The sequence below is a fragment of the Pelodiscus sinensis genome, chromosome 15, assembly GCF_052426305.1.
Source record: "Pelodiscus sinensis isolate ZL-2025 chromosome 15, ASM5242630v1, whole genome shotgun sequence".
Lineage (NCBI taxonomy): Eukaryota > Metazoa > Chordata > Testudines > Trionychidae > Pelodiscus > Pelodiscus sinensis.
In genome coordinates, this window is record NC_143066.1 from 17,044,122 (window position 1) to 17,070,714 (window position 26,593).

Here is a 26,593-nt window from a genome sequence, read left to right on the forward strand (position 1 = left end):
ATAAGCAAGAAGAACTTGATGTGCTAATAAACACAACTGTGATATTGTTGATATCACAGAGACTTAGTGGGATAATACACAAGATTGGAATACTGGTATAGAAGCGTACAGCTTACTCAGAAAGGACAGGCAGGGGAAAAAAGGGAGGAGGTGTTGTCTTATGTACACACTTACACTGAGGTGGAGATGGGTGTAGGAGACAGATGTGTTGAGTCTCTGGGTTAGGCTAAAAGGGCTAAAAAAACAAGGCTTATGTCATGCTAGGGGTCTACTACAGGCTGCCTACCCAGGTGGAAGAAGTGCGTGAGTCTTTTTTTTTAAACAACTAACAAAATCATCCAAAGTTCAGGATTTGGTGGTGATGGGGGACTTCAGCTATTCAGACATATGTTGGGAAACTAACACAGCGTGGCACAGACTATCCAATAAGTTCTTGGGCTGCATTGAAGAGAACTTTTTACTTCAGAAGGTTGAAAAAGCTATTTGGGGGAAGCTGTTCCAGATTTGATTTTAATAAATAGGGAGGAGCTGATTGAGAATTTGAAAGCGGAAGGCAGCTTGGGTGAAAGTGATGATGAAATCCTAGAGTTCATGATTCGAAGGAATGGTAGAAGGGAGAACAGCAAAATAGAGACAATGGATTTCAGGAAGGCAGATTTTGGTAAGTTCAGAGGGCTGGTAGGTAAGGTCCCATGGGAAACAAGACTAAGGGGAAAAATAACTGAAGGGAGTTGGCAGTTTTTCAAAGGGACATTAATAAGGGCCCAAAAGCAAGCTATTCCACTGCATAGGAAAGATAGAAAGTATGGCAGAAGACCGCCTTGGCTTAACCAGGAGAACTTGCATGATCTAAAAATTAAAAAGGAGTCATATAAAAAGTGGAAACTGGGACAAATTACAAAGGATGAATTTAAGCAAACAATATGCAGGGGCAATATTAGAAAGGCAAAAGCACAAAACAAGCTCAAACTAGCTACAGACATAAAGGGAAACAAGAAAACCTTCTGTAAATGTATTAGAAGCAAGAGGAAGACCAAGGACAGGGTAGACCCATTGCTCAGTGAGGAGGGAGAAATAATAATAGGAAACTTAGAAATGGTAGAGATGCTTAGTGACTTCTTTGTTTCAGTCTTCACCAAGAAGTCTGATGAAGGAATGCCTAACATTGTGAATGTTAGTAGGAAGGGGGTAGGTTTAGAAGATAAAATAAAAAAAGAGCAAGTTAAAAATCTCTTAGAAAAGCTGTCTGCAAGTCACCAGAGCCTGATGAAATGCATCCTAGAATACTCAAAAAGCTGATAGAGGAGGTATCTGAGCCTTTAGCTATCATCTTTGAAAAATCATGGAAGATGGGGGAGATTCCAGAAGACTGGAAAAGGGCAAATACAGTACCCATCTATAAAAAGGGAAATAAGAACAACCCAGGAAACTATTGACCAGTCAGTTTAACTTCTGTGCCAGGAAAGATCATGGAGCAAGTAATTAAGGATTTACTCTGCAAACACCTGGAAGATAATAAGGTGATAGGTAACAGCCAGCATGGATTTGTAAATAACAAATCATGTCAAACCAATCGGATAGCTTTCTTTGATAGGATAAAGAGTCTTGTGGATAAGGGAGAAGTTGTGGATGTGGTATACCTAGCCTTTAGTAAGGTATTTGATATGGTCTTGCATGATATTCTTATCAATAAACTAGGTAAATACATCTTAGATGGGGCTACTATAAGGTGGTGGATAACTGACTGGATAACCATTCTCAGAGCATAGTTATTAACTTTTCACAATCCTGCTGGAAAGGCATAACAAGTGGGATTCTGCAGGGGTCTGTTTTGGGATGGGTTCTGTTCAATATCTTCATCAATGATTTAGGTATTGGCATAGAGAGTACGCTTATTAAGTTTGCAGATGATTCCAAGCTGGAAGGTGTTGCGACTGCTTTGGAGGATAGGGTCGTAATTCAAAATGATCTGGACAAACTGGAGAAATGGTCTGAGGTAAAAAGGATGAAATTTAATAAGGACAAATGCAAAGTACTCCACTTAGGAAGGAACACTCAGTTTCACACACACAGAATGGGAAGCGACTGTTTAGGAAGGAGAATGGCAGAAAGGGATCTAAGGGTCATGGTGGCCCACAAGCTAAATGAGTCAACAGTATATGACGCTGTTGCCAAAAAAGCAAACATGATTCTAGGATGCATTAACAGGAGTGTTGTGAACAAGACACGAGAAGTCATTCTTCCGCTCTACTTTATGCTGATTAGGCCTCAATTGGAGTATTGTGTTCAGTTCTGGGCACCACATTTTAAGAAAGATGTGGAGAAATTGGAGAAGGTCCAGAGGAGCAACACGAATGATTAAAGGTCTAGAGAACATATGAAGGAAGACTGAAAGTACTGGGCTTGTTTAGTTTAGAAAGGAGAAAACTGAGAGGGGAGATAACAGTTTTCAAGTATCTAAAAGGGTGTCATGAGGAGGAGGGAGAAAATTGTTCTCCTTAGCCTCTGAGGATAGGACAAGAAGCAATGGGCTTAAGGGAGGTTTAGGCTGGACATTAGGAAAAACTTCCTAACTGTCAGGGAGGTTATAAACACTGGAATAAGTTTCCTAGAGAGGTTGTGGAATCTCCATCTGTGGAGATATTTAAGAGCAGGTTAGATAGACCTCTCTCGGGGATGGTCTAGATGGTACTGGGTCCTGCCACAAGGGCAGGGGACTGTACTTGATGACCTCATAGACTCATAGACTCCAAGGTCAGAAGGGACCATTATGATCATCTAGTCTGACCCCCTGCACAGTGCAGGCCACAAAATCTTACCCACCCCTCCTAGAATAATCCTCTCACCTATGTCTCAGATATTGAAGCCTTCAAATACTTTGAAGACCCCAAGATGCAGAGAATCCTCTAGCTGTGATCTGTACCCCATGCTACAGAGGAAGGCGAAAAACCTCCAGGGCCTCTGCCAATCTACCCTGGAGGAAAATTCCTTCCTGACCCCAAATATGGTGATCAGCTAAACCCTGAGCATGTGGGCAAGACTCATCAGCCAGACACCCAGACCTCTTGAGTTCTCTTCCAGTTCTAGTGTTCTATGATTCTGTGATGTTCATTGAGAGGTGGGTCATGCTCTCCTCCCCATCACTTCATTCCCTCCCCAGGAGGCAGCCCAGGTTCTGTCTCTCCTTCGCTTGCCCCTCCAAATTACTCATGCCCCAAGGTAGCAGCAGCTTTATTAAGGGTGACTGTGTGTGTGTGTGTGTGTGTGTGTGTGGGGGGGGGGGGGGGGTTGCTAAATCTGCTGTGAAAAGCGATATTGATGAATGATAACATCCTTACTTCTGTGCTGTCTCCAGAGCTGGGCACCCAGCTAGCAGCCTCTGGTGTCCACTCTGCTCTCAGAGCTGTGTGGTGGTATGTACTTATGAACATGTACTAGATTGGGATGGGCAAAAGGCTCTCAGTGGGCTGGATCTGGCCTGCCTAGGTCTTGGTCCAGCCCGCATGGCAGTTCCCAGGCCCACCCTGAGTGCATTGCCGGGGGGCCGGAGATGTGCAAGCTCTTTTAACTGCTTCTATTTAAAGGGCTCACATGTTCTCCGTTCCTGTGAGGGAACATGTTGCCTAGTAGCCACAGGGAAGGTGCAAGCCCTTTAAATAGAAGCAGTTGAAAGGGATCACATGTCCCAGCTCCCTGGCAATGCGCTAGCAGTGCTGGGAGCCCTTTAACTGCTTCTATTTAAAGGGCTGGTGCCTGCCCCAAGTCAGGTGCAAGCCCTTTAAATAGAAGCACTTGAAAGGGCTCCTGGCCCCACACTAGCTCATTGGTTGGGAGCTGCCCAGGACGCGTGAGTCCTTTCAACTAGTTCTATTCCAAGGGCTTGCACCTGCAGAGTGGCTGCCAGGCAACAAGTTAGCAGTGGGGCTAGGCGTTGCGAGCCTATGATGTGAATTCTAAGCCTCCACCCCAGACAACTGTGGGAGGGAGGCTAGCCCCTGGTACCCTCCCCTCTGCTCCGGGTCCCTTTCGTTCGCCAGAAGTCAGGGGTCAGGGACCCCAGGCCGAGCAAAGCTCCAGGTAGGGTAGCTCTCAACCCCACCCCTTCTTGGTCAGTCTGTGATCGCTTCTGAAATTTGTGAAGTGTCCCCCTTTGAAAAATTATTGCCCACCTCTGTACTAGATGAATAGTTAGGATGCAGCAAGCTTGGAGCGTAAATCAGTGTTCTCTCTACTCTTTTCCATTTATGTGCAGGTTTTTTCCATCCAAGTGCATAAGAGATTTTTCTCTGTGCACCGAGGCATGTGCAAATGTGCACCACCAGTAGAAACAAAAACCTAGCTGTGGGCGCTCTAATAATCATTGGCTAGGGGAATGGCAGCGTGGGAAATGGCTCATTTAGAGGCTCTCCCTGCTGCTTCGGTTGGTTGAAATCACCGCCAGTGGGAGTAGTGGGGGGCAGGGCTTGGGAGTGTTGGGAGGCATAGGGCCAGCTAAGCGCCCTCCTTCCCCCTAATGCCTTGAACCTGTACCCTCATGCATCCCCTGCTGCCACACCCCAAACTTGCTCCTGCACCCTTCCTTCTGCCCACCCTTAGCCTGCACCTGCAGCCAACCTTCTGGCCAGACTTCCACACCCAACTAGCTCCTGCACCCTACCTGCCGGCAAGACCCTGCACTTCCACTTCTTCCTGCACCCATTTTGTCATCTTTGGTGGTTGGCTGGTGGTACACAGAAAGGTCTGCATTGAGCAGGGTGGGCTGCAGGCCAAAAAGTTTGAGAACCACTGCTTTAAAAGTATTGTTGGCCCCAACAGTAGATTTTTAAAACAAGGGTTTACCAAATTTAAATCACGTATCTATAAATTGTATCTGCTATTGTTAGAGATTTATAATTAAGATTATTAGAATTCAAGACATTAGAAGAATGGTTCTATTTTTCATTTTATTTTCTTTGTGGCTTTTTTAGTTTTTTGTGTACAGTTCCACTGTCTCCCCCTGAATAGTCTGTCTGGTTCACCTCTTGTGGGTTGTGTGTACAGCAGTGGAGAAGAAACAACTTTTGGAAAGGTGATTGTTAGGTTAGAAAAGATGTCAGGAGGTACTTGAGGTGTGTTCATCACTTCAGACTATTTGAACACACTTTAAATTGATCAAGTCAATGGGGTCCCTTTAATATAAATAGTAAAGGACTTTATTTAAAAAAGCTGGAGTTAGTTCATTCCTCTGCAGTAATGGAAGCTGGAACAATATAGCCCTACTGCATGAGAAACAAAGTGAATTTTTTCACTGTCCAAGTTGAGTGAAATGCTGAAAAAATTCCAAAAATGGGGGGAAGAAAAAAAAAGGTAAAAATGAAATGCTAAATTTCAAAAGAAAAATAGAATGTTAGTGAATAATTTTTTTAAAAACATGACTTTACCTAGCCACATGTCCTTTTAAACTAAGATTTAAACTTATGCCAAAACATTTTTCGCTTTAAAGCTAACCCAGTGATTCCTATATTTATCAGAGACACTTAGATAACTTCCCCAGAATGCCTGTTATATTTTAAAATGTGTTGAAACCATTATTCTCAGTTTTTTTTCTTTTCTTTTTCAGCATTCCATGGATTTCTTGCTTTTTCAGTTTGGCCTTTGTAGTTTTAAATATAACCACACAGAAGCTAAGTATGTGGTTTCCTTGACTTATTGCTAATTTTTAAAATACTGGGTAATATTGATAAGCTCTGTTTTGACTTGTAACTCTTAATTTTCACAGATACATAATGAAGTCATTTAACTTCTATATTTTTCCAAAACCCTTCAATAGAAGTTCACCAGATGTCAAGTTTGTCTGTCAGGTTAGTAGAAAACCAGGTTTATTTATATTGCTACTAGAAAACTTTTCAAAATGATTTTTGAAAATTCTGTATGGTTTCAACTTTTATTAGTCTAAGTATTTTCGCTTATGTATAATTCACCCTTCGTGGATTTTTTTCCCCAGTGCAGTGGGAAGGAAATCAAGTTTTCCTTAAACCAAAAGAAACAAACCTAATGGGACCATATTCTGTAAATGAAGGACACTTGGGTGAAAAAAGCTGTGACGGTCATGCCCCTTAATTTTTTTTTCTGGAGACAAAGTTGACTATTTGATGCTGACAGTGAAAGTTACGACATTATAAAGTATTTTCTTATCTAGCTTTTTTCCCTTGTTTTTTTTTCCCTATCTCTTCTTCTTTCCTTGCTTCTCAAAACTGTTTCCAAAATTTTTGAACTCATGGGATTTTACCACACCAGTTCCTTCATGTGGTCCCTCTCCTCCTCCTGGTCTCCACACAACTTCTCTCCTTACGTTTTTATTCTTCTCCTGTTTCTCATCCTTACCTCATTAAAAATATGATCAGTATGTCATGGTCAGTGCTAAACACTAATGGAACTCCAGCAAAAGTAATGTAGAGAGTCATGCCCTGTCCACAAGACTTGATTCCAACACTTGTTACACCTTTGTACCACAAGTGATAAAAAATCATGTATAGCTTGGTTGAGTACAGAATGTCAATGTTCTTTACTTCTTTTGTTGTTACAGAACGTTGCATATCAATATATCTGTTTCTATATATCTATTATCAGGGCTCGCCAAGTGGCAGTGAGCCCTGCTCGCCAGCCGCGCGGTTCTGAGAGCCACGGGCGAGTAGATTACATGATTTGTCAAGCCCTGCCTATTATTCATTCCTTAAATTCCCATAATATTATAATTACACTTTAAAACAATCTTGAGCTACACTTAACTCATTGAGCAAACTAAAATAATAATTCTATTTTCTAACTTACATCAGAAATGGTACATACTTCAGTGTTTTCATGATGATTTAAACACTATGCTACATGTTAATTGGTGTTATGGTGGATTTGATGGCAAGGTTTTGGGATGTATTTTTATCCATATTGTGCAAGCTGTGGATCTCCTCTTCAGAACAAGCAAGGACAAAATACTGATGGAGAGATTTAATTATGAATGACTTGTTCTACTCCTTATTAAACTTGCTTTTAATAAACTTTTTCATTGCACTATCTTGACTTCACTAACTTAATGTTCAGTGGTGTATAATCAGTTTCAAAGTTGTTTCTTTTTTTCCTAGAGTTCAAGTATAGACTTTTTAGCAAACCAAGGATTTGATTTTAATAAAGTTTTTCGCAATGGTAAGCTTTTTTGGTTGTACAGCATACTTTTAATGTACTATATTTTCATCCATTTCCTGTTAAAACAAAAGGCAAAACCTCCATTTTAAGCTTTTGGTAAAATTGTGTTAAGGTTGTAGCTTATTTGGTGTTTTAATAATGCAGATAACATTCTATGCCAGTGTTTCTTAAACTTTTTAAGACCAAGGAACACCAAACAATTTTTTTTATGGGAAACACCAAAGATTTTTTTGTTGGGGGTGGGGGAGGTTGGGGGGAAGTTATTGATCAAAAACAACAACAAAAAAGGTTGCCTGCCCCTTTAAGGGTGGCCATTTTGAATTCTGTTCTCTGCGGCACACCTCTGATGGCCTTGTGACACACCGGTGTGCTGTGGAACACAGTTTAAGAAACACTGTTCTATGCAGTATTTGTGGGGAATGTTTGGGGTAGGGTGACTGTATCAGCAATGGGCAACTAAGACTTGTCAGTGGGCCTCAAGATTGAAGTTCCACTGAGGCTCCACCTGTGGGCAGCCTGCTCACTGCCCTGCCTCTCCCCTTCCCACCTCTTTTCCCCAAGCTTCTTGTGCACTTGGACTTTGGAGATCCCCACTTACCTACTTCTTCCCTTCCCTCCCAGCACTTTTGGAGTGTCGTGAATTAGCTGATTGACAGCTTGAGTGCCATGAATCAGGCAGTTCACAGCCCTCTGAAATTGCTGGGAAGTAGGGAGAGGAGTAAGTGCCCCTGTGCATATGGGGAAAAGAGGAGTAAAGGGTGTGCCTGGGTAGCATGTAGCCCAGGGGCCTCAGGTTGCCTACCACTGGACTTCATCCAGCTTTGCTTGGCTATTTCATGGAAAATGCCTACTTGTTTAAGTGATTGTTTTTCAGCGGTTGAACACAAAGCAAAGTTGTAATCTTTCTGAAAGGACTTTCTTGTAGTAAGTACTATATTTGCTATGTCTTCACACTGATTGGATAATTGTGATACTTACTATAACCATGTGCCAATCTTTGACTTTTTTCTCAATTTAGGTCCCAGTTACAGCTACTCCTATGCTCAACCCTTTCCTTTTTGTGGCATGTTTCTTAAGTTATTAGAATCTGCAGGGCCCAGATGTGTTGGAAATCTTTTCTGCAAGGGACATAGCAACTATTCCAAGCTTCTTATAGACTAACAGATTTATTGGAGCTTAAGCTTTCATGGGCAAAGACCCACTTTGTCAGGGCAAAGACGAAGTCGGTCTTTACCCACGAAAGCTTATGCTCCAATAAACCTGTTAAGTCTATAAGGAGCCACAGGACTCCTCGTCGATTTAGCAGATTCAGACTAACATGGCTACCCCTCTGATACTTCAAGCTTCTTGACATCCATAGCAATCTGCAGCCCTGATGTTGAGCTATATGCATATTGATAGATCCTTATTCCTTATTTATTTGCTTTGTTGTAGTATTTAGGATACCCAGTCATGGATCAACAATCTGAGCATCCACCAAATTCAGTGAGGCTTTATGCAGAAATAGGGTCTGCCTGTGAAGATCAGATTGCAGGAGCAGAGCCTACCATGCTTGAGACTCGTGGAGGTGCCAGCTTTTCCAGTGCCTTCTCAAAAGGAATCCATAGCAACTAGAGATTAGGAAAGAGAAACTTAGGAAAGATATTTGAAGGGTACAGATGCATTGCTCCCAATTTTTAAGAGTATAACATGATAGGAATAGTTACTAATCCTCTCTGAGATGTGCAATATTGCTTTTAAAGCTGTAAAATGTTTTTCTTAGGAATCCCATATTTAAATCAGGAAGAGGAAAGACAGTTACGGGAGCAGTATGATGAAAAACGTTCGCAGTCTAATGGTGCAGGGACCCTTTCATACATTTCTCCTAATGCCACAAAGTGTCCTGTGACTATTCCTGAGGATCAGAAAAAATTCATCGATAGAGTGGTGTAAGTAGAAATATCACAATGAAGTCATGTTATCCTAATGTGTGCACACGTTATTTATGTGGAAATCTTCCATTCTGAAGTTGCCTAAAAACTTGAAGGTTACCAGTGTTCTGATTCTCAATTTGTAAATCTCAACAAAATGTTCCTTTGAATTAAGGGGTTTAAGTCTGGGAAACTTCTGTTCCTTTTCATCGGGCTTTTTTGCTGCTTATCTTTAACTTCATCAAGAGTGCTTGAATTGTTGGTTACATTTGTTAGCCTCTTGATCAATGTTCCCCCTCATTTTTTCCATCTCTGTGTGGAATCAATTTTGTTACATGCACCAAAGCAGTGGAGATGTGCCCCACTAATAGAAACACACACTACCATCTGTGGGCGTTCTGCTAATCAGCTAAGTAGTGTTTGAATTTCTCCTGGGTGGCTGTCCAAGCGCTCAGTTTACAGGGAACACTGCTTTTGATGATTTTCAGAAGAGCTTGGCAGTTTTTCATAATCACAGCTAAAGTATAATTCAGTTTTCAGTTTATGATCTTAGTTGGAAAACAATGGCTGTGTGTTTTCTGGCCCTTAAATACAAAGCCATTTAAGTCTGCTATGCTTAATTTTTGGGGTTTTTTATTTCTTAATTACACAAGATTTAGTATTTATCACTATACTGTCTGTGTAAAGATGAAAGAATATATAGACATGTAATAAACATTTATTAAATATTTCGTTAATCCCTCCTATAAAAGATTTGCCTTGTCTTTTTCTGTGTCTGTCTGTCTATAGCTATGTATCACAAAATGCTTCTGTGAAAATACTGTTGTACTAATAAATGCAAAAAATCATCTGCTTACTCTATTTCCTCCAGGGAGCAAATAGAAGATTTAATACAAAATGAAGAAAACAGTAATTTGCAGTTGGATCCATGCACAGGGTCAGTTTTTTAAAAGAAACACTAGCTCTCTGGCAAACAGAACTCTGAACTGTCTTCCCCATAAGAAATTCAGTTTGACCTGTATAGGAAAAGCCTCTTTCTGTAGGTCTTCACACAGTGTCTTAACAAATGTATGCCTCAGTAGCAGTAGCAAAAACTGTTTGAGCGCTGGAAGTAAACGCTTGCTGTTGTGGAGTTATGGTACCTTTTCTTGTTTAAAAGGTCTAAACTTCCAAATGTTAATCCTGAAATTCTGCGGTGGTATTAGCACATACCAGTATGCATCTGGCATTACTTGAAATAGATAACTGTAAATGTACATATATCGTGAAATGTTATGAATCACAGAGGTGTTCTTCATAAATTATGCTTTAATTAGAATTTAAGTTAAATTATTTAACTTCAAGTGCCCTTCCTATTGATTATCAAGATGGCTCTTTAAACTGCTTTTTCCACTGGAATCAGTGTTCTTCATGTGTTCACATATTTTTTGTGTGTGTTGCTGGTGATATGGGGTGATTGATGTGAGGTATTAAACACATTGCAATATTGTATTAGGCCCACTACCGTTGGAATTACAGTTATTTCTTAACTAACAAAAATGAAAAAGGAAATAGTTATTCCACATAAATAGACATGAGTGAATAATACTTAAACACATTTTTGCTTGGTTCTGTCAGCTATTAATTTTTGTCATGTCATTCTCATCAGAAGGGCAGGTGTGTGAACAATAAGGTATAAATCAATTTATCTGGAAATTTTAACTAGTTTTTAGCCTTTTAAATGTCCTTTAAGATACAATGTGATAACACCATGAACTGTTTTATGTTAAAAGTTCATGCAGTGAATATACACTTGTCGTTAGTTTTGAAATACTCATTATTCTTTTCTGTTTTTAAAGGTTTCAGAGGAAATTAATTTATCAGACCTTGAGCTGGAAGTAAGTTAGTAGTCTTCACGTCTGTATATCCTTACCTTACTTTATATCTGTGCTGTTTTTAACATTGAAAAAAATCAGGATGAAAAACTGTTCTGTGATTTATCTCATACTCAGTTTCTTTTCTTAAGCAGTCTTTTAATATGACTAAACTGAAGTTTTTTATGGTTCATTAGAATTTTTTTGTAAAAACCGAGCATATTTCTATTGTCACTTCAGAATTATTAAATAGATGTAAATTGAACAGTACAGTATAGCAGATTAGTGATTATAATGATGTAACAGTATATTACTCTAAACACTTAGGTTATGTCTACACTGCAGCCTTCTTCTGCAAAAGCTTATGCAAATGAACCGTGGAGTAGAATATTGCCGCACTTCATTTGTATAATTAGCAGCTGTTTTTGCGCAAGAGGCTTTTGCGCAAAAAGCTGTGTAGACGGCTCCTTTTCGCACAAAACCCCCTCTTGCGCAAGAGCCATTCTTCCTCATTTTTCGCGATGTTTTCCATACCATTTTCATTGTATCTGAGGAAGTTACTCTAAAATATGTGTTTGGATATCTGCATCTACAGATAAAATATTTTTATCATTGTTGTGACTGATTTTTTTTTCTTTTTAACTGTTTGGACTGCACCCATACTGCACAGTGAGGGCTCCCTGTGGAATTTCAGTGGATATGCATTCCTGAATGGGTAGCTTAGTAATTTTTTTTAATAAGCTTTTTCTGGGGGGAAAAAAAAATGCATAAGAAGCAACATCTTAACCCAACATCAGATTAATTTAATTGCACTGAAGTCAGGCAGTTCAGTTAGATGAACAATTGTAGCTGTGAGAACTCTATCGGCATAGAATATTTAGAAACTAAAAATAATACTAATTGTTGGAAGTCTTGACACACACAAGAAGGCTGTATTATTGAATAGTGGTACTTTGAATTTCCCCACTTCATTTTGGTTAAAAACTGCCTTGAACAATTTTTTGTATTTAATATTTAGCCTATCTGTATCCTTCCTATAAGTTGTGCAGGTATAAATGTTAGTCTGTTTGAAGGTGGAGTTTCAGTATACAAACTACAAAATTAGTCCTAAACTGTAGTTGACGTTTCACTGTTTGCTGTAGGTATCCAAAAGGTATCCATGTCGAAACTCTGGAGACAGAGAAGGTAATTAACTAACAACATACTGTCCTAAATGTGTGTGTTGTGTAAGCAAAATCTCCATCCTAATGAAATTACATGCTGCTTCAGCTCTGAATTTGCCTGCTGAAACTGTTATGCAAACTTTTAAACTTTGATTAAACTAAGAAAATATTTTTGAACAGCCTTAGTGGCCAGATTTCAAAACTCATGAGGTATGCATACAAATATGTAGCTTATTTATATATTAAGTGTGTGAGTGGAGTCTGTAATGGTTATTTTAAATACTTAATCAATCTTACATTCAGTACATTGAGAGTATCAGTGCAAGCATGAATCCTTAGTCATCTGAGCGGTTTGATGATAGAACAATAATTGCAGCAGGCGTTAAGCATTATGTTTCTCCCCAAAAAGCTAGGCAACCCCCAGATCATCGGAAAATACTGGATTAAAAAAACCCACTGAAACCGTTTCCCTTAGGCTTTGTTATGTAACGTTCAGCTTAGATAATCTTATTAAAATTATAAGCTCCTAGAACAAAATAAGGGGTAAACACAGTAAACTGTTGCAGCTAAACTCTGAATATAATGGACGCAATTTAGTTTTACGTTGGAAATGTAGATAGAAAATCATGATTGTATTCGTGTTGGGATACTGTTATAACTTTTCACCTTTCTTTTTTTCAAGCTGTTCTTGAAATAATTTACTTTTGACCTTACTACTTTCAGAAGGAAAGATACATTATCATTAGCAAGGTAGATGAAGAAGAGCGCAGAAGAAGAGAACAGCAGAAACTAGCAAAAGAACAGGTAATTTTACTGTCCGTGTTCTTAAGTTGAAGAAAATGCTGTTGGTTTTATTCAAAATGTTGAAATTTGGGAAGAGACCTGACTAACTTGAATTCCACACGCTTATGACACTGAAATTTCCCCACTTCAAAGCCCCACTATCTTGTTTCTTGCTTTGGTGATATCTGATCTTTCAGAGGAAGGAAAAAGTAGGGATCCACTTGACTAAATAGCAGTGTTGTGGCAGTGGGATAATATTTGTACTGGCTCATTGTGGCTCTCTGCTGTTGCCATGAAGTATATTAAGTTACTTTTATCTTAGCAAGCATAGCTAGAAGATGTTTACACTACTCATTTCTTAAAATCTCACCACAGGATTTGGAAACCTTCAGTAGTAGCTAACTGCATTCTGAAATAAGGATGGTAAGTATCGGGTAACTGATTGATCGAATAGTCGATACATTTTTCATTGACTATTTGATAAGTCGATAGGGCACCTCCACCTTTGAAGTATAACAACCTGGGCTGCACACAGTGTTTCAAAGCAGCAGTGTCATGTGGAGCCCAGGGTCTAGCCCCAGGCTTCAAACGGTGCTGCTGCTTTGAACTACCCCTCTTCCTGCCTCTGCCTCTGCCTCTCCTCCTTCCCCTCCCCCCCCCACTGCCTCTATCAGATAGGGGCAGCATGAGGGGCGGAGCAAAGTGACTAACATTTGCTTATTGGATAGTTGACTAGTTTGAAAATTATAAAAGGAAACACTTTTCAGAGCAGAGATGTGAAAAACTAAAGTTACAGCTTGTTTTTTTATAGAGTTGGTGTCAAAAGAAAGGATGGATTGAATTTTTTTTTAAACTGTACCCCTCATAACATTAATTTACCTTAGTTATTCTCTGTAATGAGAATTAGAGAGGACTTCAATAGCACTTTTCATGATAGTCCTCAAACTGGGCATACAGTTCCAGATATTAACAATTGATTTCAACAATTTCCACTCCACCATCAAACTCAGCCTGGACCAGTCTACACAAAATATCCACTTCCTGGACACTGCAGTGGAAATAAATGACATTCACATAAACAACACCCTATACTGAAAAAGTGACAGCTATACCTACCTTCATGCCTCCAGCTTCCATCCCGGACACACCACATGATCCATTGTCTATAGCCAACCACTAAGGTACAACAGCATTTGCTCCAAACCCTCAGACAGAGACAAACACCTACAAGATCTTCACCAAGCATTCTTTGAAACTACAATACCCACCCAAAGAAGTGAGGAAACAGATTAACAGAGACAGACGTGTACCCAGAAGCCTCCTACTACAAGACAAGCCCAACAAAGAAACCAACAGAACACCACTGGCCATCACCTACAGGCCTCAGCTAAAACCTCTCCAACGCATCATCAGTGATCTACAACCCATCCTGACCAACGATCCCTCACTTTCACAGGCCTTGGGAGGTAAGACAGTCCTCGCCCACAGACAACCCACCAACCTGAAGCAAATTCTCACCAGCAACTATACACCACACCACAGTAATTCTAACTCAGGAACTAATCCCTGCAACAAATCTTGGTGCCAACTCTGCCCACATCTACACCAGTGACACCATCACGGGTTCATTCACCTGCACGTCTACCAATGTAATATACGCCATCATGTGCCACAATGCCCCTCTGCTATATATGTAGGCCAAACTGGATAGTCCCTAATAAGAGAATAAACGGACACAAATCAGATATCAGGAATGGTGATATACAAAAACCTGTAGAACACTTCAATCTCCCTGGACGCACAGTAGCTGATTTAAAGGTAGCCATCCTGCAACAAAATAATTTCAAGAGCAGACTTCAAAGAGAAACTGCTGAGCGATAGTTCATCTGCAAATATGATACCATCAGTTTAGGATTAAACAAAGACTGTGAATGGCTAGCCAACTACAAAAGCAGTTTCTCCTCCCTTGGTTTTCACACCTCCACATCAGCTGCTACAAGTGGGCCTCATCCTCCCTGACTGAATTGACCTCGTTATCTCTAGCCTTATTCTTGATTGGTACTCTTTATACTTTATACCCTTTATACTTTATACTTATACCTGCCTCTGGAATTTCCACTATGTGCATCTGACGAAGTAGGTCTTTGCCCTCGAAAACTTATGCTCCAATAAATTTGTTAGTCTATAAGGTACCACAGGACTCCTCGTTGTTTTTGCAGTTTCAGACTAACACGGGTACCCCTCTGATACTTGAATTCCAGATATGACTTGAAATACCTAATTGCCTGCTTTAATAGATTATTAGCGCTTGTAATTTCTTTTCTTTAGGACATCAAATGCTAGTCACAGTAGAGCCTATCTAGCCGCAGCTTCAGAAGCTGAGGTTGAAAAGAGTGTTCTTAATAGCTCTCAAGTTTAATAAGTGATAAAGTAAGAGATCCTCCTGCCATTAGAATGAGCACAACTACAGGTTGGACCTCCCTGGTCTGGCACCCTCAGGACCTGATTGGTCCAGAGTGAGGGATTTTGCCGGACTGTGGAGGTCTTCCTATCCCTCCCACTGCCACCAGCCCCTCCCAGCCCTGGCTTTGCTACCAGCAGGAGGCGAGCTTCCCTCCTGCTGCTGTGTGCTGGGCTTCATAGACTGAAGGACTCCTGGCCACCAGCTCTCCACCAGACCTCTGGTCCTGCAATATCCATGCCATGCCACAGATGTCGGCAGACCAGACAGTCCCAGTTAATAGAGGTTTAACCTGTACTGGGATTCCAGTGCTTAGACATCGGTATCCTTATGTGAACCTTGTCTACCAGATCTCAAGATTCTACATATACGAAACACTTAAAAGCATACTTCCATTTACATATAAGTACTCCGTAATTGTAAGTCTTAGGATGCTTGTAAGTAAAATTTGCTGCACCAAACTTGTGCAGCAGTACATTGTTAAAGTAATACTGTTAATGTGAAAATACTGCTTATTGTACACTAGTCCAGTAAAAATGTTTTGCTCTAAGAGCAGTCAGAGGGCTACTACCTTGGTTCTGATGACATAGGAAGAAAAACAAACTGTAATGTATTTGACTCCTTTAGGCTGCAATTTTATTCTTCTAATAAATCTGGCAATAAGTCATGCAGTGCAGATTGATTCTTTCCTTAATCATTAACACTTTGGAGGGTTGCCATTAGCCCTACCCGTTGCTGGGACCTCACCATTAAACTGTACAAGGATTAAAGAGGGCTTGAGGAAAAAGGGGGGAGTGGTACCAGATGTTTGGAACCCCGTCTTCCTTTTTCCAGCTTTCTTTAGGGGATTCATTCCCTGAAATCCACTTCCAACTCTTTTTTTTCTCAGGCAATCATATTACCTCCAGTGAGTATCTGCACTGGACACCTGTTGCATGTGTTACCTAAGTTGCAACATCTTCATGTAATTTACTTACTTACATCTCTTGGTCTCTGACCAAGGTGAGAAGGTGATGTCAGATTCCTTTCCAATTCAAAATAGAAAAAAAGCAATCAGTACAAGCAGCAGATCATGAAACTTGTTCTACTTTGATCCCATGAGTAGGAAGATGGGTCCTGCTGACAGACTGAGTGTGTGTTCTCCTTCTGGTATGCATGGGGTATAATTACCTCCCTTCCCTGGTATACATGGTCAATCAGAGCTTTCATGTACAGTAGTTTCCCACCTTAGCTCTGGTCAGGTTGTCCCCTTTTTCTCCCTTGTGATATCAGGGACACATAGTGAAGTCCTGTTGTCCTTTCCTCCAACCCAAAGAGATACCTAATTCAGTTTTGCTGATTTTAGAATAATTTAGTATCTTATTGTTACAGCATGTAACTTACAGATACGTGTTTTGAACGAATGGTATATAGCAGTGATCCCCAACACATTGCATTTGTGTGCACTTGCCAAGTGCCCAGGGCTGGCCCCACCCGGGCGCATGGAGCATGGGGAGCGCCGGCCCCTGGGCACGTGGCGAAGTGGGTGCTCTGGCCCCCGGGGGCGCGGCAAATTGGCCTCCCTGCCCCCAGGCATGTAGATACTGGGGGGGAGTGCTGGCTTTGGGTGTGCGACTATGGGGGAGTGCCGGTCCTGGGCGCGCAGCTCTGGAGGACGCTAGCCCCAAACTTGCTGTGAATGGGTGGCCCCACCCGTGGCCACATGGCACATAGGGTTGCTGGCCCCAGGCATGTGGCTCATGGGGGTGTGGCGTATACGTGGCCCCGCCCCTGGGTGCGCAAGTGTCCCTTCCTCCTGGTGCCCAGCAGTCAAATGGCCACGCCCCCTAGCGCCCAGCAGCTTCAAATGGTTGGGGGCCACTGGTATATAGGTTTTGTAACACTTCCAGATAGCTTAGAATGAGATCTAAAATATCAAATGGTTGTGTCATGAGTGTCTGTGTCTTGGTGATGGTTTTGGGGTCTGACTTTTTAGTGCTTAGTAGAAAGATATCAGGCAACCATTACTGAAAAATTCAAGATAATTTGAGCATTCAGTATTTGCTTATAAGTGAAGGGCCTCTTTGGCTTGATATTGAACACTCCTTTCTGACTCAGCTCAACACACTTTCTGTGGAACTTCTTTTATCCTCTGCCAACTCTTTGCTGCTTGCTTTCTGGTAACTTATACCACTACAGGGAAATTTTGAAAAGCATTCTATGGAGGCTTAATTCTGCTTTTATTGAAGACAATTATAAAAGTCTTACTGACTTCAGTGAGAGTAGAATTAAAGCAATAGTGAAGTGTTTAAAAAAATCTATTGTTTTTCCCTGACAATGTAGGCATTGAAGTTTTGTTTCACTTTTGCCTTAATAGCAAAAACAAAGTTTTTTCAAATGGAAATAAACAAACATTTGATACAACAAAACAGTTTTATTTTTAGATCCATTGTGTGCAATGCTATGAAAAGTTTATATCACATGACTTAGATATTTCCAAGAGCATTCAGGCCAGTTCATGCTTATTTTGTAGTTGACGATCTGTGGCACTAGTTGTCTTGTCTTCATTTATACCGTTAAGGATACAGCTGAGACCAGTGCCCTACTTTGACCACAATATTTCCACAAATATTTGCATTTCCTAGAATCTGATTTGATTATCCTCTAATGGAGAATACAGAACGGGGAACCTTAATTTGAGATGGAGTTGCAAGGAAATTATCTTGTCACAATATACAGACAGTGTTGTCAGTTAGTTGCATTTATACATCACATAATTATACCTGAAATTTTGCTTACAGGAAGAACTCAGCGATGCAGTGGGATTTTCCAGGGTCATTCATGCCATTGCTAATTCTGTAAGTTAAACCAATACTTTTTTTATCATATGCACATTTAGTTTATAGCTAAGGCCTGGCCTGGCCTGATCTAAGTAATTAAAGCCTAGAGCGAGTCCTAATTACTTGGGAGGACAGAGTTAGAGAGAGAGAAATAGATCATCGGGCTGAAAACAGCTTCTGTCCTAAATTAAAATAATAGGTCTCTAAGATAAGAGACAGTGTCTGAGCCAGCTCAGATAAGGAGGAGCACATTCAGGGAATCATTTATTAGCAATAAACAAGATAGATTAGGAATGCCGAGACGAGATTGAGCATCAATAATGTATGTACAGAGCATTCTTGCCAAGTAATCCAATACAAAAATGTGATGTATAGTAAATGCAAGTGTGTGTATGTGTACATGTACGTGTGGGCGCACACATGAAGGTTTCCATGAATATTTGGAGGTGTGATACATCCTGCATCCAACCTCTGTTCTTGTTTGCTAAGCTCAGTGTAGCTTTGCTATATGCCAAGTAAACGAACCTTAGTGATGAAATCTGAGTTGAATTGAGTATTTTAGATCCCAGAGAATTAGAAGTATTCTGGATAAGCAGAGTAGAAAAGGTCTCAGAGGGAGTCCCTATGTTATTATGGTAAAAAGTTGTTAATGCACAAAGAGTGTGAGGTTCTTTACTGTTAAATTATACAGCTAAGCAAATAAAATGACTTATGACTCATATATATGTAACTTTAAAGCTCTGCATAGATACACAATTTGTATGCTTGGATATAAAGTGCTTATCTGTGGAGCTGCTAGGTTCTACCATGAACCAGTGTCAAAACCAGCAGCATGTTGGTCTGGTGTCTGGGAGCATGTGGGTTGCTTGCAGATGTTGTGACCTCAAGCAGCATTCAGTAAGTATGGTGCACATCCAGGGTGCAGATCTGGGGCAGGTAAATATGCACTGAAGAAGTTACCTGGATTGGGTGTTGGCTCTTGTGAGTGGTGGCCCAGCGTGCTGCTGTTTTCACTGCTGCAGTTCGTACTAGAGCCCTGCAGCTTTGCGGGTGTATGCATCTGTGGACAAAAATTTTGTGTCTGTATAGGCCTCTACTTAACTCATGCTAACAACTTTAAGTTTTTGGTTGTGGCAATGCTTTGATATACAATAGTGTAGTTTGGGAGTAGTCTATTATTTTTTTGTCAAGGTCCAGATTTCTTGGTCAAGGTGCAGTCAAGGTCTAGGCCAGAGAAAATAAATTAAAAAAAGTAAATAAAAAGGTTTCAAAGTTGGTCCAAAAGCCTTTGGTAGTCCGAATTGGGCCCTCACTTCCCCTTATGTAGTGTAATCTAATTTTTAAAATGTCTTTTAATATGAGATTTTGCTACAACTCTTCATTAATATCTTAAAAAGTGGATACTGCCAATTTGCTGTGTCAGTTAATGAGATTCTAAGTCAGCGGTGATGTATAGTGAAGAATGGCAGGGGAGTACTGCCCCCCTTCTGCATTGCTCTACTGCTGCCCTACCATTGTTCCACTCTTCCTCATCTATCTTTTCCGAGCACTCTGGACCTTTGGTGCGGGCTCTCCTCCAACGGGTTATTTCCTTTTTTTTCAAAAAGGATGTAGCTCTTGTTTTGGTTCTAACAAGATAAAAAGCATAACCACAGAAGGAGCAGTCAAGATAGACTGATTACTTTCTACCTACATTTTTAAAATAGATTTTAAATGGTTTTGCTATGCTTACCAAAACTCTAGGAGTCATGGTGCCTGCCAAAATACCGCTGCCACCTATTAGCACTACTGTCCAAATAATTATCACATAATTGAACTGTAAAGAATATACTTGTGATTCAATATGTTAGTTGAAGTTAAAATGTAATGAATTGAAAACCGAGTAAAACTGTATCAGGGCCTTTTCTGTAACCTGTTTTGTTATAAAGTAGTTTGAAAAGTCATTCACACATAATTGGCTCTTTCTTCAGGGCAAACTTGTTGTTGGACACAACATGCTACTGGATGTCATGCACACTATCCACCAGTTTTACTGTCCTCTACCTGAAGTAAGTGCCCTTGTCAGTCTCTGAAATTTGAAGTAATTAATCTGAAATCTATCCTGGCTGGGAGCTTACTAGGATGAATTGAGCAAAATAAAGTAGAATCCTTAATATGCAATTAGAAATCTGTGTGCTGTCTGGAGATACTAGCCCATGATTCATTGTTATCTTAAACTGAGTTTGCCATTAGGGCTGCAATTATCTTCATCATCTATTTAGTAAATAGGTATCTTTGCATGAAGTGCCACAGTATAGAGGTGCAATGGAGGGGAAGTTCCCACACCTGAACCCGTCTTTTTAAGTGACAGATCGGAGAAACCCTCCCAGATTTGAGATGTCAATAAAAGAGATGTGGAACAGCAGTTACATGAAATCTTAAGACCACATGGTATTTATTTTAAGAATTCTGAAGAAACTCAAACACGAAATTGCAGCACTGCTTGCTGTGATATATAACATATTGCTTAAATTAACTTAGTCTAGAAGTCTGGATAACTCATATAGTGTTGATTTTTAAAGAAGTCTCCAGAGGCCATCATACCAGTTACAAGCCTATAAACCTAATTTCAGTCCTATGAGGGTTGGTTGAAATTATAATAAAGAATAGAATGATGAGTCAACATGGCTTTTGTAAGGGGGGGGGGGGAAATGCCTCAATCTATTTGAATCCATTTGGGAGCAGGGGGCAGCTAGGGTGACCAGATAGTAACTGTGGAAAAAATTGGGATGCAAGTGGAGGTAAGAGGCACTTGTATGAGACCAAGTCCAGAATATCAGGACTGTCTCCATAACATTGGACACATGGACAAGGATCCAGTGTATATAGTGGTCTCTGGTCAAAGACTTTTAAGCAAAGTAAGCAATCAGGGAATGAGAGGAAAGAGCTTGTAATTTGATAAGTAGGAGGTTAAAAGATGGGAAACGAGGTAGGAATAGATAGATTTCACAATGGAGAGAGGTCAATAGTAGGGTCTTCCAAGGATATATACTGGGACAAATGCTATTTAGTATAGTCATGAATGATCTGAAAGAAGAGGTGAACAATGTGGTGGCAAAATTTACAGATGATACTAAATTACTCAAGAAGTTTAAGTTGAAAGCTGACTGTGAAGTGTTACAAAAGGACTTCACAAAATTGGGTGACTGGGCAACAAAATGGTAGATGGAATGCAATGTTGACAAATGCAAAATGTATATTAGAAAACATAATCCCAACTAGACATACAAAATGATGAGCTCTAAAGTAGCTGTTGTCACTCAGCAAAAAGATTTTGGAAACATTGTGGATAATTCTCTGAAAACATCTGTTTATGGAGCAAGAGTTCAAGTGGTTAGAATTCAGGATATATGTTCTTGAAACATGCAAGTTGAGTGCAAATAAAAATCAACTCTCGTATGTGATTTTTATAGCATCTTAACTGTATACCTCAACCACTTTTTAAAGTCTGTCCTGAGAGCACTAAAATTTCAACCATATATCCTTATTGTCCTTGAGCTATTTTTAATGTAGAGACCCGAGTATAAAACTATACTTATGAAATCACTCTAACTGTATACTGTAGTCTGACTAAAGATATATTACATTGACCCTTTTGAGTTATGAATCCTATATCATTAAGTATCTACAGTGCAAGAAAGCTAATTGGAAATGTCACTTTCCTATAGAGCATGATTAATGAGTATGTAGAAGAGTGTAATTGTTTAAATGCAGAATTGTTTTCAGTGATGAGCTATTGTGATCTATGGCAGTTGATAGTTTTAAGTAGTAGAAAATCAAATTTTAAGTTTAGTTTCTGATAAAACTAAACTAGGAAGTTTACTGTGTACTTGGAGCTTTTGGCACTCAATGCTACTTCAGTAAGTGAGTGGGTAATTAGGTTCTTTATACTGTTTCTTTTCAAATTCCTTGCTTTTTCTGTCTTAACAGGGCCTCTAGTGTTAATGGAAATGTTTTACTTTCTTCTGTTGCTTTTTAAAAAGCAAGTTATCTTCTGTGATACTAGGTAGAAATAGAGTTATGATACGGAGATGGTGTTATGAAATATAATGGCAGAAGTTGGGGATAAAATCAAATTGATTATAAGAATAGGAATTGTTGTACTGGAATATGTAAGGTGGGAGAGCACCTTTTTCTGATGATTTAAGTCCTAATCTATTAAGATGGCCTTTGTGGTAGGTGAGTAAGGGTACAGTACTAGTCTTTGAGGAAGCAAGAGATCTGGTTTTAGATTGGTCACCTGTGCCTAGTACAGGCATCATAAACTTTGAGGCTTTTGGTAGGGTGCTGTGTATGGGATTGGGTTATTACATGTGGGAGAAGTGGGTGGTGCCCTTTTTGAATTACGTTGGCACATAAGACTTGCTGAAGAAATCATATTTAGACAGTGGTATAACTTGGCCTTTTTAGTTACTAAAGTGCAAGTGAGGCTGTTATTTCTGAAGTTCTCAGATTTTGTTCATTATGACTATATTATGGTATAGGCTTTTTTCTACCTCCTACAAATGACCAAAGGGGTCTGCATCTTTTAATGCTGATAAGTGACAATTTCAAAATGACTTGCAGCTTGGGTTAGCCCTCTTTTTCCCTGTGGAAATAAGGAGATCTAGAATCCAATAGCATCATTAGAGCTATTTTGTCTTGTGGTATGGAAGCAACTTGGCACCTGAAAGAGAAGGATAGAGTCAATTAGGACTCGTATTTGTGGTGGGGATTCTCAGGCACTTGGAATAATTAGTAGTCTAATATTCTGGGTATCAGACCAACCTCTGTGGTAACTTTAGGTGCCGTAATGCTATACTGTTATGGTTCAGAGCCCTGCCACTATTAGCCAGCCAACAAACAAAGCTCAGCCTGGATTCTACAAGTTTCATAACTTGTTGTAGGGTGACTTCAACAGCCTTTTTTTATCCTGAGCCTCCCCACTGCTGTTTAACTTAAGTTCTTAAGGACCAGACACAGGGACTCTTCCCTTCTAGTTTGTCACCCCTAAATGTGTGAAAAAAAGCCTTTCGTTATCAGCGCACAGTTTGCACACCAGAGACCTTGGTATAAAAATTAACAAAATGTATTTAATAAAGTAACCACAGATTCCAAGATAAATAGTAAGGATGAAGCGAACTAATTACAGACTATACATTTAAAGATGCAACTTCATGCTTTCCTTTTCTATATTGGATACATTGCTTTTTCAAATGCACATTGCCTGCTGCCTTGGTACAGTTTCCCATATTTCCCCCTAGCCAAAGGGATGAGATGCCATATTCATAGGCAGCACCTTCTGCTACGATCCCTTCTGCTATTGAAACACTCCTACAGTTCAGTGCTCCTTGCTTCTGCTTACCCTCTTCCCATTTCCCCCCTTAGCTATGGTAATTCATTGTTTCTCAGAGCAAGGAAAATTTCCTTTTACTGGGTAACTGGGAAATCTGTCTTCCCATTAATTGCAAGGGTCCATTATTTGTCTTCTTGGGTTGTACTAGGGATGTAAGCGACTAATCGGATTATTATCGGACACTTGACTAGTCCCTTGACTAGTTGTCTCTCCTTCCCTCCTTTGCTGCCTCTATCAGCGGCTTTAAGCAGGTTCCCTCCAGCAGTGTCTCAGGGGGCGGGTGGGGGGGCAAGGGAGGCAGGAGGGTAATGGGGACTGGGAGTGAGCTGGGAATCAGCTGATTGCTGGCTTGCACCCAGTCTCAGATGCTGTGCCTCTGCTTTTTAAATGTAGTAAGTACTGAAAGTCTCTTAATGTATTTAAAAGGCAGAGCCACAGTGGGATTAGCTCCTGGACCGAGAGCTAACCCTGCTGCATCTCCCTTGCTTATGGAGTAATCGACTAGTCGATTAAACTAAATTTAACATCCCTAGGTTGCACCATGGGTGGCGACTTGTCGGCTGTGAGGTGTATTCAAAGTTTTAATACAGTTCATGAGCATAGTATTCTGTATGCATATTTGTAATCCACCCGTATACATGCTGGAAGGTTCAGAACATTACAAGCTTTCATGAAAGACCTTGCTCAACATATATTTGTATACAGTAGAATTGCATACAACCTGTGGATTGAGACTCCCTATTGTCTGCTTGGAGTGCGTGAGCTCTGACTGACACATCCCCTTCCTGAATTTGCTGGAGCTGTGTGTTAGCGCCAGGTCTCTGAGCCATAGCAGCAAAGCATGAAGGCACACTATGGCTGCAGGGCAGGCAGCAATAGAACCTCTTACTTGTCGGGATGCTCTCCAGAACATTGCAGTGATGTTGCCTGTTCTGCCCCCTCATAGGGTTTTAGGTGTCGTTGTTATTCCCTTCCTCATTGGACATAGAATGCGGTTCTTGTGTACATCTCTTCTGCAGAGAGTGGACTGCAGAGAGTGGACTGCAGAGAGTGGACTGCAGAGAGTGGACCTGTCCTAGCATGTTTGCTACCATTTCCGTGTGAATGCAGAAGATAGGTTTTCTCAACCTTCCCAAGATAACCATTTGCTCATGGACTTTATTGGCTCACTGTTGAAGAGAATGAGTTGACATATACAGTCCCCTTCTAAGAAATGGCCAGTTAATTAATAAGCGTTTCACTAATAAAATATTTCCTGAAAATGAACATTCAGTTAATTATTTACTATAATATATTTAAGAAATATTTCCTAAATTCTTAATTTTTCTGTAGCTGATCGGATCTAATATCAGACAAATACTGGTAATATCTGCCATTATTAGTATGATAAATTGGGATGGGAAAAGCACTTCTAATGGAAAGTGAGATTTTGGTTGTACTCAGCTTTATGGTTAAAAGTTTCTGCTCATCTTCTGTAGCAACCTTTTCAGTTACCTTTGCATAGCAAAATATTGGAGATGAGTAGAGGTTTAGGTAAAAAACACCTAAAGTTAAAAGATAATGCTATAAAAACAGTGTCAGCAGGCATTAAAAGGGCAGGCATTAACCAAGTACACTTCAGTATTAAATAGAAAAGAGTATAGCCATTAGACCTTAATTTAGACATCTGAGTGGATAATAGGGTTGGAATCTCTGGATCAATATCTGTTTCAGGATAGTAGATTACCATAAGAATTTATATAATGTTTAGGTTTGATAGTAACACAACTTTGTTTTAAATTTTAGGACCTAAGTGAGTTTAAGGAGTTAGCGGCATGTGTCTTTCCCAGGTAGGCTCATCTTCAGATTATAATTGAGCAGTTTATTCCACTGCTGCCAACTGTCAAATTCCAGCTATGTTTTGGCTAAATTAAGCATAAAATTATGGTTGTGACTTGAATCACACTTTACAGTGATATAGAACAATTTATCTTAAAATAATTTTACTGCCTGCATTTTAATTCATATTTATGATGTTGCTGATTGCATTGCTCTTGTCAGAATATTCCTTAATTAAAGAGAAGCCTTTACAAATTATTTTTTCTTTGTATGAAAATTATTGTTGGGAACCTTGACTGAATAGAGAACAAGGTTTATTTGCTATTAATGTTAGTAGTTTCACTGTTTTATCAGGCTTAGTCTGTTGACTTTGAGCATCTTAATGTTGTTCACCAGTGAATAAAACAAAATATTCTTGAGTGATGGGCGATATTGTTTATAAAAGCAAAACACTTTATTCTTACCTCTTAATTTTCATTTTTAGACTATTGGATACTAAACTGATGGCAAGTACGCAACCTTTTAAGGTAACTTACTAATGTAAATTACTACAGTTATGTCTTTTTTGTGTGTATTGAATACTGAAATAAAAATATTATTTTGGTATAGTACAACAGTTGTTAGAATATTTCATTTATAAATATCACCTCTGTAGCAAGATGACTTGATACTTTGTAAAAACTGTCATCTAGCTCTTCTAAAACTACAGAAAATGAGCTTTAAAAAACCCCATTATGATACATTTTAAAGTCCATTCTTCCATGGTAAAAACTCTATCAAACGGCTGGTTTGGGGCAGTTAGCTTTGGATCCTGGACAGATGTAAACTTCTGAGGGTGAGTCTACACAGCACCCTAAACTCGAAATAAGATGTGCAATTTGCGCTTTGCAAATTGTGTATCTTATTTTGAATCTATTGAAAAATAACTTATTTTGAAATTTGGTGTGCCTGCACAGTGCCAAATTTTGAAATAATGTGCTATTTCAAGCCATCCCTTATCCCTCATGCAGTGAGATTTACCAGGATGATGAAATAGTGCGCCTATTATTTCAGAAACTATTTTGAAATAACAGGTGGTTTGTGTAGACTCAGGGTAGCTATTTCGGGAAACCGCTGGTGTATCCCGAAATAGCTGTGCAATGTAGACGTACCCTGAGTTAACTCTGCCAAAATGGTCTAGGGTTTCTACTGTGAGTTAATACAAGAAAATGTCTTGTAAATTATCATCATGAT

The 26,593-nt window shown here is 39.8% G+C and overlaps 1 protein-coding gene across 3 annotated transcripts in view; it reads left to right on the forward strand.

The window, feature by feature from the left end:
• The window catches only part of PARN (poly(A)-specific ribonuclease), a 182,568-nt gene that overhangs the window by 4,372 nt on the left and 151,603 nt on the right, over window positions 1-26,593 (forward strand). For all 3 annotated transcript variants that reach the window (XR_012896124.2, XM_006134132.5, XM_025190140.3), the window contains exons 4-15: window positions 5,600-5,667; window positions 5,759-5,840; window positions 7,119-7,179; window positions 8,942-9,107; window positions 9,961-10,026; window positions 10,928-10,966; window positions 12,085-12,127; window positions 12,829-12,909; window positions 18,130-18,186; window positions 20,139-20,216; window positions 25,328-25,371; window positions 25,845-25,887. Coding sequence is in view for 2 of the 3 variants with exons in the window: in XM_006134132.5 (XP_006134194.2) it covers window positions 5,600-5,667; window positions 5,759-5,840; window positions 7,119-7,179; window positions 8,942-9,107; window positions 9,961-10,026; window positions 10,928-10,966; window positions 12,085-12,127; window positions 12,829-12,909; window positions 18,130-18,186; window positions 20,139-20,216; window positions 25,328-25,371; window positions 25,845-25,887 (828 nt within the window). In the remaining variant the exon portion in view is untranslated. The remainder of the gene's footprint in view (window positions 1-5,599; window positions 5,668-5,758; window positions 5,841-7,118; window positions 7,180-8,941; window positions 9,108-9,960; window positions 10,027-10,927; window positions 10,967-12,084; window positions 12,128-12,828; window positions 12,910-18,129; window positions 18,187-20,138; window positions 20,217-25,327; window positions 25,372-25,844; window positions 25,888-26,593) is intronic.